General features: G+C 38.6%; 1 protein-coding gene across 1 annotated transcript in view; it reads left to right on the forward strand.

Moving 5' to 3' along the window:
- WDR70 (WD repeat domain 70) overlaps positions 1-17,490 on the forward strand; it is a 215,168-nt gene that overhangs the window by 95,436 nt on the left and 102,242 nt on the right. Inside the window, exon 6 of the mRNA XM_006028943.2 lies at positions 3,669-3,843. Within this exon, the coding sequence (XP_006029005.1) occupies positions 3,669-3,843 (175 nt within the window). The remainder of the gene's footprint in view (positions 1-3,668; positions 3,844-17,490) is intronic.

Raw genomic sequence — 17,490 nt, forward strand, 5'->3', positions numbered from 1 at the left:
TTACTAAACACATTTATAGTTGAAAGTTGAAAGGTGAGGAGTATAAAATATAAGCCATAAATGCCATGGCACACAAATAGATAAAAATGCCAAAATACACAGGGAGATACAAAATGCACACATACAAATTTTAAAACACAATTCCTTATCTTAAAGTGAAAGAAAGAGGAAGGAAGAAAAGGTAGAAGAGGAAAAACATATTTAAAGAGGGGAGAGCAAATGCAGGCAAGAGGAAAAGGGGGCTTTCTGCTACAGTTCCATGCACTGTAGGACAGCTAGGGCTGCTGCGGCTGTTACCCAGGGCCTGGCACCACTTAGTCTGAGCAGCCCCAGCTGCCTGGCAGCTCTTGGAGCTGTGCAGCACCCCGCTGACCCAGGCCACTCCTGTGCAATGGGGCAGTGGCAGTGCAGGTTCCAGGCCACTGGGGCCAGTCCCTGCTGCCCCCCGATGCCCCGTGTTGTGTGGAGGGGGCTGTACCACAAGTTCCCAGTGACCCCAAAGGCAGCTGCTACTGCCGGTGAGTGCAGGGCTTTATTTTGCCAGGATGCTGGGACCAGGCAGGGCAGCGATGGGGGAGCAAGCAGGGGCTGGGACGGGGCAGCCATCCGGGGGAGGGCCAGGGGAGCGGGCAGGGGATGGGACCAGGAGGGGCAGTGGTCAGGTGGGCTTGGGGGGCATAGTCCTCTCCCCCCTCCTCCAGCCCCCCCAGTTCCCCTGCCCCCTACTTACCGCCACGGAGCCCAGGTCTAGCTCCCTGCAGTTGGCACACTGCCTGCCATGCACAGGCAGGCAGCGTGTTTCAGCATGGGATGAGGGCCAACCATAGAGACGCTCTGGCTGGCTACCAGGGTATCTCTGTGGAGGACCTGAGCCTCCAGTTGCTTCGAAGGTGCCCTGCCCCGCTTTTTTCCCCCAGGGTATTTTTTGACCCCTGGATATCCAGAGGTCTAACTTTGCCCCCACGTTGCAAATTTGCGGTGTGGGGAACGTTTTTTTGTTCCCGCATGTGCCTCTTGTCACATTTCAAAGGGCTTTGAGACGCTGCAAGAGGCATGTGTGTGGTCATCTGGACGCACTCTGTGTGGTTAAATGAGAGAGTTTTTGCCAGAAGTGAGTTTGCAATGCTGTTCTTTACAAGTGGAACATGGGGTTGTACTTCTCCAACAGAGAAGTACACTTCAGATCACTAGAGGCTGAGTCCTGGAAATCAAGAAAAGTAAGGGATCGCTTTTATTTCTACATCTTTGTATGGACTGAAGAAATGTGGTTGAGCATAGGTATGATCCTGTGAAGTGATGCACTATCTATCAATTTATGGTTTTGTGTGATTTTTGAGGGTTTGAAACATTGTGAGATCTTGTAATTACTTGTTACTCAGTAATTGTATGCTGATGTTTTCAACATAAACTTCTTAAGTACTTTTTAAAAATGAATTGATAGTGCAGCTGCCCCTATATTAAGCATACAAATACTAATAACATTGAAAAGTGTAATGTGTGATGAAAACAGCCATTGTGTGAAACATTGCACCCTACTTTTAATGGAACTGAAAATTGCTAATACTTCTGTTTTCATTCCTTGGCGGTGTTAGGTGGGTAAAATAGACAGTCACCTGATTAAGAGCTGATGTTAATGCTACAATGCAGACATACATTCAGTAGCTACTCTGTAGTCATTAGTAGAAAGACAGTAGAAGAATTTATGGGATTATTTTTTATATGACTGCTCCTCGTTTTTAAATGGTTTACTTTTTACTTTAACTGTATCAAAGGATGAGCCCACCTGATTTTAATCTTCCAAGACCCTTCTTTAGTTTATGAAGCATCTTATTGTTTTATGTTTGACAATAAAAAGCAAATATTTATCATCATGAATTTCAATATTATTTTGATTTCAGTGCCATACTTTTTAGTGACTCCTGTGCACACCACATAATTAAATTTCTTGTAAAACTGAAAACAAAAAATGGCATGAAATAAAATATCTTGAGTTACTGACACTCATAATACTGACTAGAATAGGGGTTGGCAACTTTTTGCCACCATGGGCTTATACCTCCTGGCAATCAGCAGGTAGGTACTGCGCAGGGAATAGATAGGAAAAGGCAAATGCTAGGACCCTGGGGATGCTTCCCCAGCTGCAGCAGGGAGAACAAGCCTAAGTTAGGCAATAGACCCTAGGGATGCCTCTTTTGCTGCTGTTGCTGGAGTGGGTTGCTGATTGTCTGAGCTGCCCTGGCCTGGATCCAGTATATTCACAAGCCCACAGACCATGGGTTGCCAATTCTAGTAAATGTACAGTGTACAAGAAGATATTGTTTGGAGAGTCTCTGTAATTAAAATAGACTTGACTAGAGCATTTGGAGACCTCCTTCACTTCGTTTTACTGATTTCTTCCTACCACGAATCTACTTACCTTTAAATATTATAAGCAAAATATTATAGCATGGGGCTATAGCTTTCAAATAATTTGCTAGACTGATTTGTTTTACTGTTGTATGTAACCTCTCCCTTTACCAGCTATTTCAGTTTTGTGTCTCTGTGTCCTACTCTTGGAAAATGGCTTTTTTAACAGAGTTGTATTTGTTTTGTTAATAGAATCAATGAATTGCTTGCTTTTGAGTCATAGGTATTGATTATTTGTGTAGTTTAAACAAATCGGGTTGTCCTGAGAATGTCATGATTTCTTTCTTTCCAAATGATCTTCTTTGCCTTGCCAAATTCTGAAACACTCTTATGCATTAGATGCCAGAAGAGTTTAGAATTCTTATCTGGAAGGAATTAAACTTTTTAAAAAGACAGAAAACATTTATCCCTAAGACAGTTTAAAGATTCCACCTGTATCTCTGCCCTCTCTCATTTGTATGTTTATGTGTAGCTAAGAAACATTGAAAGATCCAGACATGCATTCTTTCTTCTTTTTTTTTTTTAAAGAATATGTTTATTAAACAGATAATGTGGGAGAAACTCGGTTGTAAAAAAGAATTCTCCATAAATGATTCATTGTAAAACATGTGAGGAACGCCTTAACAACAGAACTCAAAATCTCACTCCAAGTTCAGCTCTATAGAATTGCAATAATATCACAATTAATAACTATAAAAATGTCTTTGTAAGTAAATATGGGTCTGATTAATGAGAAGCTACCCTGTAATATTGGCATTTACCAGTTGATGTAGCATCAGAATAAGGCAGAAAAATAGCATATTGCCTATTTCCACTTAAGTTTGTAGAAGCATTTATGCTTAGCCCTGAGAATTTTAGTAGCTTTGGCAAAGGGCTAAATTTATCTTTCAGGTCTTCAGTAGTAGGTGAGACTGCTGAACATTTTTTTTTATATCAGTCTTTGTTTATTGGAATTTTTATGATTGTATATTCTAAGGTAAGTGTTAGAGGAATGGGAGTATTGCACCTCTGGGCAATTTGAAAAAATAGGATATAAGGTCAGTTTATAAATTGATTTTGTATATGCTGCTCACTTGACCATCATACTATATTTTTTGTATTAATTTACAGTCATATAATTTTATTTAAATGAAAACAATACCATGTATACTTTAGTTCAGTTATGCTGGAGAATGTCTGCCCAAAGATATAGTCATTAAGAGAATTTGGTTAATATGTATTAATTGTTTATAAATCAGTTCTTTCTTTGAATTTCTTTCCAGAACTGTGAGAACATGGGATGTTAACAATGAGAAAAAGCACAAAGGTGTGTTTAAACCACGGTCTGTTCAAGGCAAACGGGTGATTCCTACAACTTGCACATACAGCAGAGATGGTAAACTTATTGCAGCTGGCTGCCAGGATGGCTCCATCCAGATCTGGGATAGGAATTTGAATGTAAGTCAAATATACTTTAGCAAGATAAATTGTTAGTTTAGGGTATATTCTACATTTTTGAAGCTGTTGAAATCGATTCTAATGGTTTTTATATTTGAACTACTTTTTCCGAAAAGCAATCACTTCATAAATGAGGTTTAGTATTTCCCCGGCTGTTCCACTGCTGCTGACTCAAAGCCTGCTGTCACCTTAGCCCAAATAAGCACTGGCAGGAAATTGACTAGCTAACAATTTGTTTTAAAAAAAGATTATATATGTTTTAAATTTATCCATTTAAATTTAACTCCATGATGATAAAGACATCATTTTCTGTTGCTTCTTATGCCATTAAAAATATGCACATCAGCACTGAATAAATCACCAGTAAGTTATAGGGCTTTGTGTCAAAGCTAATAATTGGTCCAATTGCTAGCTGATGGAGGAAAATAGATTTCAAATGCACAATTGTGGTAATGAACCTTATAAACAAATTGCTTTTCTTGTTGTTCTGAAACATTTAATATGAAAGCAAATCTGAGCAGGCACTGATTGGAAATCCCAATACTTCATAACTATGCTATGTCCTCAGAAGGATTTAGAAGACAAAGAATTCAAAATTTCTTAAAGGTGTGCAAGATAGTGAAATAGATTCGGTTCAGTTGGCCTAAATGTCTCATTTTAGGATGAAACTTCCAACTGGTAACACAATTCATGCAATTACAGTATAATACAATGTATTCAGGATTTACCAGTCTCCATTTTTTTGCATAATGGTGGTACTAAGCCAAGCCAGTTCTAAAGATAGAATTTTTCAAACCGAAGTACCACTGTGCCAATCAAAATGTTACTATGGTTTTTAAATGCAAGGTGAGTAAATACCTTACCTATACTCTGCCTTGATCTGAGAGCTGTTACCTATCCTCAGTTCCTTTTGAATTCATTGTGACAGGTACTATATAGTGTAGGCAAAGACATACAAAATATCAAAAAAGGATCAATTTGTTTGGAAGATATTGTATTAATTGGTAGAAACAATTACTTTGAGTTAAGTTTATGTTGTAAATCATTGAAAGCATTATAATGGTCATTCAATATGATATCTTAATGGAAGAAAAGGGTTTTAGTGATTAATTTTGTATAATCATTCTAGCAACCTGTCCAGCCACATTTATCAACAATTTAATTTGGAAAAGGAGAGAATGCACAATGTAGGGACCTCTTCCCAAAGTTAAATAAAACTTGATTTCCAGGTGGTATGGGAAAGCATACTGATGTAAAAGAAGGAGAAACCTCCACTGATCACATTCAAAATGCATTCTATATTTTGGATTGTCATGTATTTTTTTTTATTTCTGTTTTTATTTCCACTATAAACCCACTAAAACTTCCTAATGGCATGGAGTTTTTAGAATTCATTCCAAGTGTAAACTTGTTCTAGCAGAACAATAAATTTTTCAGTGACTGGCTTTCATCACCTGTGTATACTGTTGCTTTAAACATGTACAGTATTGAAATATTAAGCTTTCTGGTATAGCTTTAACAATAGTGCTAGTGATAGTATGCTTATTCTTTATGAACCTTTGTGTGTCTTTATAAGATAACATACTGCAATGATGATCAAGTGCAGCTTATGGTGATTGACTAATTTAAAGGTCAATCTTTATCTCTCTTTTTCCAACCAAATGACCTCTTCATAACTATAGGAGACTAAACTGGTTATCTAGAATAAAAAAGAAGTCCTTTTGATTTTGGATTTTCCTAAAGAATAATATGATTTTTCTCTTCAGTTTTGTTGATATATTTTTAAAAAATACACAAAACACCCTTCATTAAAGTAGTCATTCTAATTTAATTCCAGTAGCATACATGACTGAAGCTATTACAGCTCAACACAAAAAATTTTCTGTATCACTAAAATCAGAAATGTCATTAAGGCAGCCTGATCATATAAATAGATCATGCAGCATAAACAGCCAAATCATTTTGCTAACAATAAAGAAAGAAAAAAGAACAAAATGTGAAATCCTTGGCCCGGGGCGGGGGGGCAGGAGAAGGGGAGGAATGGTGCTCTCAAATTTTTGTTTCAGTTTTTACTTTTTGTTGTTAAAGCTATGTAAAGAAGGTCCTGAAGAAGAATTAGAAGGGGCCCGGTGGAACTGAATAGTGCAGAGGACATGGGAGGGCACGTACATGCAAGAGAAAAGACACATGTATGTAGAAGGAGAGCAAGAAAATGCCAAGATGTGTCAGATGGACACGAATTGGTAGGAAATGAGATAAGAAAATAGGCAGTTGCAAAACGGTGAAGAGTCATGAGATAGGGAAAACCAGTATGGACTTGGTACACAAATATAGAGGAAAGAGAGTTTTTTTGATTTTAGACGTTTTTTTTAGTGCCCCTGTTCTTCATGTATCCTTCAGCCTATATGCTCTGACAATGTGTGCTATATTACAGTAAAACTTTTTCAAAGCACAAATTTGTGAAAAATATCCTTATTAGTTATTAACAAAAGCATTGTCAGACTGGACAAATGCTTGTGATAAAGCCTCACATTTGATCAGTTAAGAACTGTGTCGGCGAGCACCTGGGCCCATTGTGAATTAATGGGATTTACAAGACGGGTTGGAAACTGATACCATCATTCCTTCATAGGACTGTCATGACCACATAAAGGAGAGGCTAGGGATGGGAGAAGTCCTTTCCTGTACCAGACTTTAGGGCCCACCCTGTCATCCATGGAGGTATCCTCCTATACTAGTCACCAGTTTAGGCATTGTTTGCAATCTGTGAACAAAAGAGCACCATAATAAGGTAGATTCTAAAATATCTATAGCTTTTTGTCTACTGTTCAAAGCCACTTAAACATTTAATCTACCTGTATTATTTAAAATTTTTATTCATTGAAATTATTTTCAGAAATTGATCATTCCCTGCCTTCATTGTACGTCTTCTCTGCCTATTCCTTATTCCTAGACATGGTTGCCATTTTATCATAAGCTAGGGCTATCGGTTATAATCTAAGGTACTTTTTAAATTGCAGTGTGGTGTCTAGCTATTGATTTTTGGTGTATGATCAATTTCCCTTTTTTACTTCTTACTAACACCACAAATCCATGAATGTTTCATTCAGTTTTCTGTTTCTGTTGGTTTTTTGGTGCAGTTCCAAATCTCCCAGCTGTATGTCTTGAAAGTAAAAATGCTTTGGAGGAACACTTTTTTTTGTGTCTTCATGAAACAGACATTGGTATCTTGCTTCTAAAACTGAATTTAGCCAAATGCACTTCAACAGTCTTGCTTTTCTTCAAACTTCCTCAGTATGATTATGATCCATTGTAATCACCTGCCTTAGGGATTTTTTCACTTTTTCATAAATCTGTGTTTTCTCATTTACAGAATCTTGGCTGTGCATGATTTTTCCTTAAGGTTCATGTTCATATATGCACGTACAATGCAAATTAGCAAAACTATTTGTCACCTCCTTAGGAATATTTTAACAGTGTTAGCTAGCTAAAAACTACTGATTGAAAGAATGTAAAAAGCAGCTTCACTCAGACTTGCAATAATGAGTGAACAATGGTCTGATATAGTCAGTTATACAATGACACGTTGAAATAGTCTTAAGAATTGAAGGAGGGGATTAGACAAATGGAGGGAGGACATGAAAACATGCAGAGAGATGTAATGAGATGGGAAAGACCTTGATGATCCTATTGCTTGTCTTAACACAGCTGTGAAAGCACTTGGTCACTTGGAATAGTAGTAGTGCTCTGATTTACTATACACTTCAAACGGTGGCTAGCCAAAGCAAATACAGGACAAGGCTCAAAATATTCTGCTGAACAATCTCATCTATGTCACAAGTTTTAACAGTGGGAATAAAGTGAATCCAGACATTCTGAATTGTCTCTGTTCCCATTTTTCAATTAAGAAAAATACCTCCCTCTCAGATATGTTACAAGGGTAGAGTCATGTTTGTAAAGGATTTTGAGATACCTAAGGGATAGGGAAAAAGTACTGTGTTTTTGCTAATAAAGTAAGATTTCTTACAGCACTTTTCTGACTTTTTTTAAGTCCCTTTTCCATTTAGTCCTTAACTGATCAATCTTAAGAATCTATTAAGATGCTCTTCCTTGAATATGTAAAGCAACTTTTCTATGCAGTGAGCACAATAAGTAAATCCTGATTTTCAATTTCAGTCTTGTTTTGTTAGCTTATAAGGTATATAATTAGCGGTTAATCATAAACTAAATAGTAAATATTTGCTTTTCATCAGATCAATCTAGCAATATCATTTTTACATAAAATAACATCTGAATAAACAATGTGTGACATCTTACTATTCTCTGGATAATATTTCTTATTTAACCTGATTCATTGGTGATGGACTAATTGATTGATAAACCTAGTGATTATTTTTTATTGTTTTTAACTGTCTCTCATAGAAAGACTTACAGATGGTGATATATTCAATTCCATTTATTTTTCAGGTCTTTCTCAAAAGCAGATATCTACTATGAAATGACAGCTGTTACTCAGCTACTATTTTATTTCATTTCTGTTCATTTTTGAAGCTGCAATTTGATTTAAAATAACCATGATATTAGATTTTATGTATTTGGATCAGTTATAAATTACTTAGCCCAAGCTCTATAAATGATTTTACAGAATTTCAAATGTACAATAGCAGTGAAACCCAACAGTATCCAAATAGACAACCTACATTAATATTGCCAGAAGTGAGGTAATACAGTAAACACCACAACCAATTGGCAAGAGTCCTTAATCTACTCCATCCTCAAAAACCTGTAGGGAAGAAAAGAGAGGGGTGCTAATATATGCATTGAAATTTAGCAGATCTGAGATCTTTACCTTCTTTTACTAAGGCTAATCTTTAAAGTATTTTCTAATTCTTGAATTATTTATAGAAGTACGCTGAGTATAATTCTGCATATAGTTTTAGCTTGAAAGGTTTTTGTAATCTTTAAGTTTTTATTGCAACATGACATCAGGAAAAAATGTGATCGGGACTTCTGTTTTCAGCTGTGAAAAGTTTTATAAATGAAGTCATTTTGAAGAAAGACTGTACAATAAAAAGCAATACTTCTAGGTTATATCATCTATACAAGCTTTATGACACCATTCTTTATTTTTTTTTATTTTTGGCTTAAATAATGTCATCTTTATGCTTTAAATTTGGAATACAAATCCAGATCTCTTTTGGAAATATTTTTGTAAACTTTATCTTGCTGTTTTATTGATGGATTTTACAGCTGATGTTGCCAGATAGTACAGTAAAAGCTAGTGGAAAGATCTGAGATTTGCTGCAAATATTTGAAATTTCTAACTATTTACTGTTAGAGTTTATTTTTGCACAGTTGAAGGGATGCTCTCTTCATTTACAAAGCATATAGAAAATATATAATTCAGTGCTAGATCCTTAAAATACCCATGCCCAAATGTAACCTTTAAGAAAGTTTTGTTGTTTGGCTAATATTAACTCGGGTAGTGAAACATTGTACATATCTGGGTGATACTGTAATTTTCTGATCATTTAAAAATCTGACTAGCATGAAAGGAGTATACCCTGTACTTTGGGTAGTTAATAATCATTTTCTCTACTCCTTTCCCTCCTTCCCCCTCCCCAAGCTTTGGAGGGAAGAAGGGACTATTTTTTTGTTTTGTGTGAGTGCATGAGCGTGTGTGTGTGTGTGTATGGTTTATCTTATATAGATTTAGGTTTTTCTTAACATCAGTCTTCTATAATTTCTTAGTAGGAAGAATAACTAGAAATAATTAAGAGCATTTACAGATAATTAGACTTCTGAACAAATAAATTATTGTGTAGAGTATCATTACCACAGAGAAGCATTAGGTGAATCTCCTAATTTCCCCCAAGCACATAACAAATTTAATGGAGTCATGGAGGCTTTGAAGAGGGCAGTCTGGCTACATCTGGAAATTTCTTGTATAAATATAAGATGAAAGACTTCCAAATATACTATATTTCCCTTTCAAACTCAAGGTAAGTTTTCCATATCCATAATATCCCATACTTTCATTCCATGCACATATGTGCCAGACCTCTGATCCAGAAACTAGAAATCACACGCTAGCTTGCCAGGAGCAAATATTAACAGATACATATATTATTCTTTTTTGTATACGTCTGGTTCAGTCAGTACATCACAATCTGTACCCTGAAACTAACAGCATATGATTGTCAGTCTTTTCCCTTCTGCTAAGATAAAATGTGCACTGCTGTATTTCTAAGTGCATTTCTCTCTTATGTAATAAACAGTTTACAGAAAGAAGCTATCTGACTGTTCACACTAGTTATAGTGATGAGAGGCAGTTCTAAATTTCAAGGTCTTTCACCCCGATGAAAATAACAAGAAGGATTGTTCTTTGGAGCAGTGTATAATTAGAAGAAAAGAGCTACCTCATGGTGTTATGTGTCCTTTGGTGTACTTTTCAGAGAGAAAATATGTACTACAGAAGTTGCTGGGGAGTGAAAAGTTTTTTGGAAAATATAGTAGAGGTGCACCAATACATCATTCCCATATTGTAATGGCACTGATGAAAGGAAAATTGCCATTATCAGCAGTCGGCATTTTTTGGCCAATAATATCACTGATAAATGCTGCTTGCATGCACGCAGCCGCAGTATTCACGCAGCCAGGAGTGCAGCTTGGCAGTGTGGAGAGTAGTGTCTGGCTGGTAAGTCTGTTGTGGGGGAAGTGGCGTGGGGGGGTGGGCAGACCAAGGTCCCTGTGGTGAGGGAGGGAGTGGGGCTAGGGCAGATGCAGGCAGTGCACAGTCTAGGTGGGGCATGGGACAGAGCCGCAAGTGGCTTGTTTGGGGGGGATGTGGGGAAGGGGAGGCAGCTCCCATCATTGTACACACCCCAGGAGGACATGAGGGGGCATGTGCTCCCCAGATCTGCATGCATAGCAAGGGTGGGCTGCTGCTGCAGGCTGGGGTCGGGGGTGGTGCTGGGCTCTTCCTGCTGGGGTAGTTGGGCCAGGGCTATGTTTGGGGCAGGCAGCGGCGGTGCTATGATGGGGGTTTACGAGGGGGGCTACAGCCACTCCAAAATTTGCTGTAGCCCCCCCTCCCAGCACCACTGTCACTGGTTCCAAGCACATCCCAGCCCAGCCCCCCTGCCAGGAAGAGCCCAACACTGGCCCCAGTCTACAGTGGCAGCCTGCCCTTGCCTTGCCTACACATCTGGGGGGCACACACCCCCATGCGCTCCCGGGGTGTGTGCAGCAATGGGAGCTGCCCCCCACTCCCTCCCCCGCACTCTTTGGATGAGGCATGGCTCCATCCCACGCCCCACCCTGCCCCAGTGCCAGCCCCACTCCCTCCCTCACCACAGTGGGCCTGGTCTGTTCCCCCCCCAACTCCCCTTCCCTCTGCCCTCACTTCTTCCCCCACAAGACTTACCAGCTGGACACTGCTTTCCATGCTGCCCGGCTGCATATTGGCAATTGGATCAGTATCAGCTGATGTGGCTTGTTAAAAAACAGTCATTGGTGTCAGCACAAAAAATCTATCTGTGCACCCCTAAAATGTGTGTGTGTATAAAAAATAAAAACAGACCTATTAAACAGAGCATAATGATATTATTTGTATAATACTAATAATCATAAAATATAGCAGGTTAGATTGAGAGCCTTATCCACGCAAATACCAATGGACTTTAAATATTTAGCTCAGTGGTGCTCAACCTCTGTTCTGTGGGACAAATCTGGTCTATGGAGTCATGTCATCCAGTCCCACTTGTGGTAACTGCTCCCAAAGCCATCGCAGTTAACTCTGCCATCACTCCCCTGCTGCCAAATTTTGTGGGAGGCCCTCGTTCTGGGTTATACATCCATGTAATGGCCGGATTCAGTATGCACAGTCACACTGGGACACCAGAACGCATCTGCAGAGTGACCTTGCACTGGATCTGTTCCAGTGACCTACCCTGTGCCACTGATCCAGCTCACGGGGCCAGTAAAGTTGAGGACCACTATTTTAGTCTATTGTTAGTTTGTATTTTTTATAAGCTAAGGAAGATGAGAACTGTGCCTATTATAAGCAGAAGTAGAAAGTGAAAAACAGAGCTTCTAAATTTAGTTCTAACAAGATGATGGGTCTCAGAGGTGGTCTTCCCAAAGTGAAGATTTCTAGTTACTCTAGTGTATACACCACTGAAACAAGTGAAGCATGTTACTAGTGCTAGAACATGGAAGGATCTATAAATTTAGAAAAAGCTTTTTTATTTGGCATCTGCAATAGGAAGCTAGTTTAGGGTATGAATATTATTGGCTGAAGTTCATAATTTATTGCTATTTCAAGACAAGGGAGGGGATGGACAGCACACTAGTATTTGTAAATTTAATAAAATCAAAGAGAAACGCATTGTAATTTCCCAGGTGTCAAATTTGCTTAATTACAAAGAATCCTAGAATTCATGTAACTCGAAATATTCAGAGCAATAAAATAGTTCTAATCTGATCATCTGGATTTGTGTAGATCCCAGCAAGGAAGCTGTTAAATGAATTATTTTAAATTTTTGGAACTTTCAAAACATAAGACTTCTTAGGAAAAAAGAGTTATATTTCCAGAACAACCTTATTGAAGAGTGGGAGCTAGCATTAACTAGGAGCTGATTTTTACTTTTACATATTCATTTCCTTACATGTTTGAGAAAAGTTTATCTCTCTGAACTTCATTTTCAATGTCCTATAAGAGGAGTTAGCAATGCTTTTGGGCAGAGTGCCAAAAACACTCGAACCTCAACTTGTAAGATGTTGGTGTGCCAGGGGTGGATGGCGGGGTAGCTGCGAGGGGCCAGATCTTTGTTGTGGCAGCACAGCCTCAGCCCCTTCCCTGCTGTCTGCCCTGATGCTTGCATGCACCCATCACCAGCAACAAGCCAGGCCAGAACTCCGCAAACCTTGGTGCAGCTCATTGCAGCCTCCCTACTGCCTGCTGTGAGCAGCCCAGGCTCTGTGGCAGAGGCCTGCCCAGAGCCTGGGGCCAAGGCCCCAGTCCCTTCCCCCCCATCTGTGTGGAGGTATGTGTACAAAACAAAATGTTTTGAGGGTCACACTCTAGCATGTGTGCTGGGGGGTTGCCGACCCCTGTCCTATAATGTATAACTGCTATATTTATTCAAATATGATGACCCTGAAGTTTATAACATGATTATGAGATGACCTCCCAAAAATTAGATTCTATACATGGGAAATTCATAAATTTGTTATAATTTTCCAAGTATAAAATCTAATTATTGCAGGTTTTCTTTGATTTTTGTCCCACTCCCATTGCTACAGCAGGGAAAATAAATTTTGGAGGCTGAGGGCAGTCCCTTCTTTGCTGTCAGACCCTGCTTTCCTTGAGCATATGAAAGTGAAAAGCAAATTTGAAAACACTGACATAGTAATAAACATACCTGTAGTAACTTGCATATAGGGAAATTACTATAGGTACCCTTAGACTTAGTTCATCTGGAATTTATGAAGTTGACTTCTTTTCAAACTGCTGCAAGTTTTAGTACACATACTCCATAAGCACATTTTTAATCGGCACTTCTGTACCTGCTTTTATATAGTACAAACTATGCAGGACATTAGTCCAAAGCCAAAAGGTTCATGATTTACAGTTCATTTGGGCTGGTCCCCAGCAGACACAGCAGCATTTCAAGCCAGGGTGACCCCACAGCTCAGCACTGCTGTGTGTGTGTGTACCCCAGCTATCCCCCACAGAATTAATGTTTAATTAGCCCCACTCATGGCTGGAACTAAGTGCTTTTGTCATGAGTCCTGGGATCCTCCAAAAATGTATATGCAGATGAGGTACAGGGCAACCTGGTCCAGCTCCATCTGGAGGGCAGGGCCACACTAAGCATATGTGATGGGGTGATGGAGGGATTCTGGGTAAACCGTTTCAGGCCCAACAGTTTACTTGTCTGATGTTTTCCAGCCATTTAAAGGTGGCTAAAACACAGGGCTCATTGGAAATGGGAGTGCAGAGGAGGTCTAAATGTATTCAGTGTGGTGGTTCACCATGTCTTGAAAAGAAGTTGGGGGAGAGGGGTACTGAACGCAATGGGCACTACCATATATTTTATTTAGATGCCTTATACTAATCTGTCCTTGTGGTAGGTTCCCATCAATACATTTGCTCCGTATGGTCCATGTGTTTTATAGTCATGCTCAGTGTTGGCTGTCCTCAATCAACATTATAGTTTGTTTCCATTGCTAAGCACATGCTGCTTTTGGCAGCAGCTTAATGATAAACAATGTATTTAGTGAAGTTTCCTTGTATGTGAATGTAAGATGGGGCTTTTTGCCTGCATGTTGATTTGGGAGGAAAATCTCATCTTGTATTCAAGTAAATATGGTAAATCCCTTAAAATTTGGTAACCCTCCCAATGTAGGTGTAATATTATATTACAGGAAGCTTTTTTGTAGTCAGTTCATGGGTCAGTATCTATCTTTTTGCATCTTTGGTGAAGAAGGTGAATTTGATGAATAAACATTTGTGTTAAGGTAGAGCTGGCTGGGATATTTTTTACCAGTACCAAAAAAAAAAGGACCATTATAGGAGCTTTGTCAAAAACTACGTTAATTTGAAGTGTAAAGGTTGTTATTTAATTTTTGTTGGCAATTTTTAAAAACTAAAACTTAAAAAGAAATGGATTTCATTTTTTCTTCTTTTCATTCTTTTTGCCATAGTGCAAAACAATAAACAAGATATTTTTTTATTATATTCATTTGTGCTTTTTTAGTCTAACAGTAATTTTTTTTCAACTTGAAAGTTGTGTAACCAATGGGAAAATGAAATACTACTTTTGCTAAAGGAGATTTAATATTGAAGGGACAGATTATCATCTAACTGCTAACTCTGGACATCTTGCATCTTCCTCTGGGGTATGTGTTGCTGGCCTCTCAAACTAGATAATGGACTCAGCAAACCTTGACTTTAATGCTGAATTGCAGTTCCTGGATTTTTGTGTAATATAGAAGACTGCAATTGTTAGTATGGTAAAATAGAAAACTCGGACGAGAAAAACCATGAGTATGATTAATTTTTCATTTTAATTTTATTCATTATCTTACAAATGTAGAAAAATAGGACTAGAAGAAGAACCAAATTTACATTTTTTAGAAAAATGTGAACATAAGTGTGCTCAGTTCTATGAAGAAAAATGTAAATGTAATCATTTTTAATTAAAAAATGGATAACATAAAAGGTCAGAAGTTGAGAAGCTTAAAAACATGAAGATGAGTGATGATAAATCATAGATGTTACACAATACTCTTGTCTGGAAAAAAAACACAGTTAAGAAGAAAACATTATGTAAAGGGAGGTAATTTCCTATCTCTCTGTTTTAAAAGAGAACTAACACTTTTTTTGCATATCACATTCCCTCAAATAAGATACCTTGTTTTTTGGAAAGGCAGAATGAGGACAAAAATATTTCAATTATGGATACATAGAGCAGGGACAGAGCCTGATCTTCAGATGACTCGCCCTCCCGTTACTGCTCAGGTAAAAGCTACAGTATTAATCCTTAGAAGGACTCAGATGATCCATGAAGTCCATGATCCAGATGATCCATGAAGTCAGTTAACTCCCTCAGCACTGTCTGAATACAATTGCCACTACTGCTGCTGGGCAGTTGGTTTTAAACTTTAGGTGAAGCAGGAATTAAGGTGACGTGTGACTGCACCACTGCATCCTCTCCCTCTCCCCAAGATTTGCTCCTGTTGGACTCTGTCCCATCGTCCATGCAGCTGCTGGAGGGAAGAGAAGGAAGAGAAACACTAGCCATCTTACAGCGTCTCTCTATGCTTCTGTTTGGGGCAAAAAATCAACTTACCTGCTTATGACATGCAACTGAATTTTGGAAGGCAAATTTTCAGGGCAAAGTGCATTTGGACAGATTTGATCTCAAAGAAATGCTTAGAAAGTTAGCTTTTTATGCAGCACCCAACCTCAGCACCTCAAGAGCATCTAATTGGAGACTTTCATGTTTTAAGATTTAGTTAAATATTACATTTTTTACAGAAAACTCATTAGATTAGAAACTCAAATTAGCATGGGTCACATTGTTTTGTGATAAACCTTGTTAAAAGTATTTGGAGTATAGTAGGGGTAAATTTGCTGCAGTGTTTTGACCCATAAGCGTAATGACTCTGAATATTATATGAGATGCTTACGTATCAATAATAATACCAGTCCTTGTCTTCACATCACTTTATGGGTATCACTTTATTAAAAGTAACAATACTGAAATATTGATGTGACCATTTTATAAATGATGAAACAAGCCCAAAGGAATTATATAACTTGTCTGTGATCACTAAAAAGAGCACTTTTCACAGTTTCAATTGAAATTTAGCAGTTTATAGCTTTTTAAGCCTGTGCTCAGGCTAAACAGCCATTTGTCTTGCTATCAACACAAACATATCATTTGAAAATTACTTGCATTAAAAAACCCTCTTTAGTTTGACAGTCTTTACTGAATATCTTTGAATTTTAATTATAAAACCCATAATCAAAATATAAGTATAGCAGAGACCTCAGATCATCATACCTCAATTAGTTCTTGGTTAAGTGAGAGAGAATTCTTGTTCATGATATATGTATTACATAAAGCTTGTTTTCAACAGATGTTGATACTAAACAGTTAGAGGAGAGGGTGGTGAAAGAGGCGGAGCATTCTCCAGCTGTGTTTTATTTAATGTATGACTGCAGTGATACTATACAGACTGAAACCAGATACATCCATGGAACAGCTGCTTTCCTTGAACAAGGTTAAATTTCTCATGAGATAGAGGAATAGGTTTGGAGATAGTTTTATTTATATAGAGAGTATTATTTGTAAATACATATGCATAGAATTGTGCCTGTTTGTATAGATATAAATTGTAAGTGGTTTCTAATTAATTTTTTTATTAATCTTTCTAATTATGTATAATAACTCATAGATTCCTAGATTGTAGAGTTGGAAGGGACCACAATGGATCATTGTGTCCGACCCCCTGCCCCTGGCAGGAAAGAGGACCGAGGTCAGATGACCCCAGCCAGGTGACTATCTAACCTCCTCTTGAAGACCTTCAAGCTTGGTGATAGCACCACCTCTCTTGGAAGCCCATTCCAGACCCTGGCCACCCTTATTGTGAAAAATGTCTTCCTAATATCTAACCTAAATCCACTCTCAACTAGTTTACACCTGTTATTCCTAGTCACTCCCTGGGGTGCCTTAGTAAACAGCACTTCCCCTATTCCCTGTTGACCTCCCCTAATAAAATTATAGGTGGCCACAAGATCTCCCCTCAGCTGTCTCTTGTGAAGGCTGAAGAGATTCAGCTCTCTCAACCTCCCCCCGCAGGGTCTATCACGAAGGCCACTAATCATGCAAGTGGCCCTCCTCTGGACCCTCTCGAGATTCCCCGCATCCCTCTTGAAGTGCGGTGTCCAAAACTGGACACGGTGCTCCAACTGTGGCCTGACCAGTGCCGCATAGAGGGGGAGCATCACCTCCTTTGTTCTATTAGTCATGCACCTGCTAATGCACGACACGGTGCGATTGGCCTTGTTGATGGCCTTGTTACACTGCCAGCTCATGTTCATCTTGGAGTTAATTATGACTCCAATATCCCTCT

This window comes from Alligator sinensis, unplaced genomic scaffold (assembly GCF_000455745.1).
Source record: "Alligator sinensis unplaced genomic scaffold, ASM45574v1 scaffold881_1, whole genome shotgun sequence".
NCBI lineage: Eukaryota > Metazoa > Chordata > Crocodylia > Alligatoridae > Alligator > Alligator sinensis.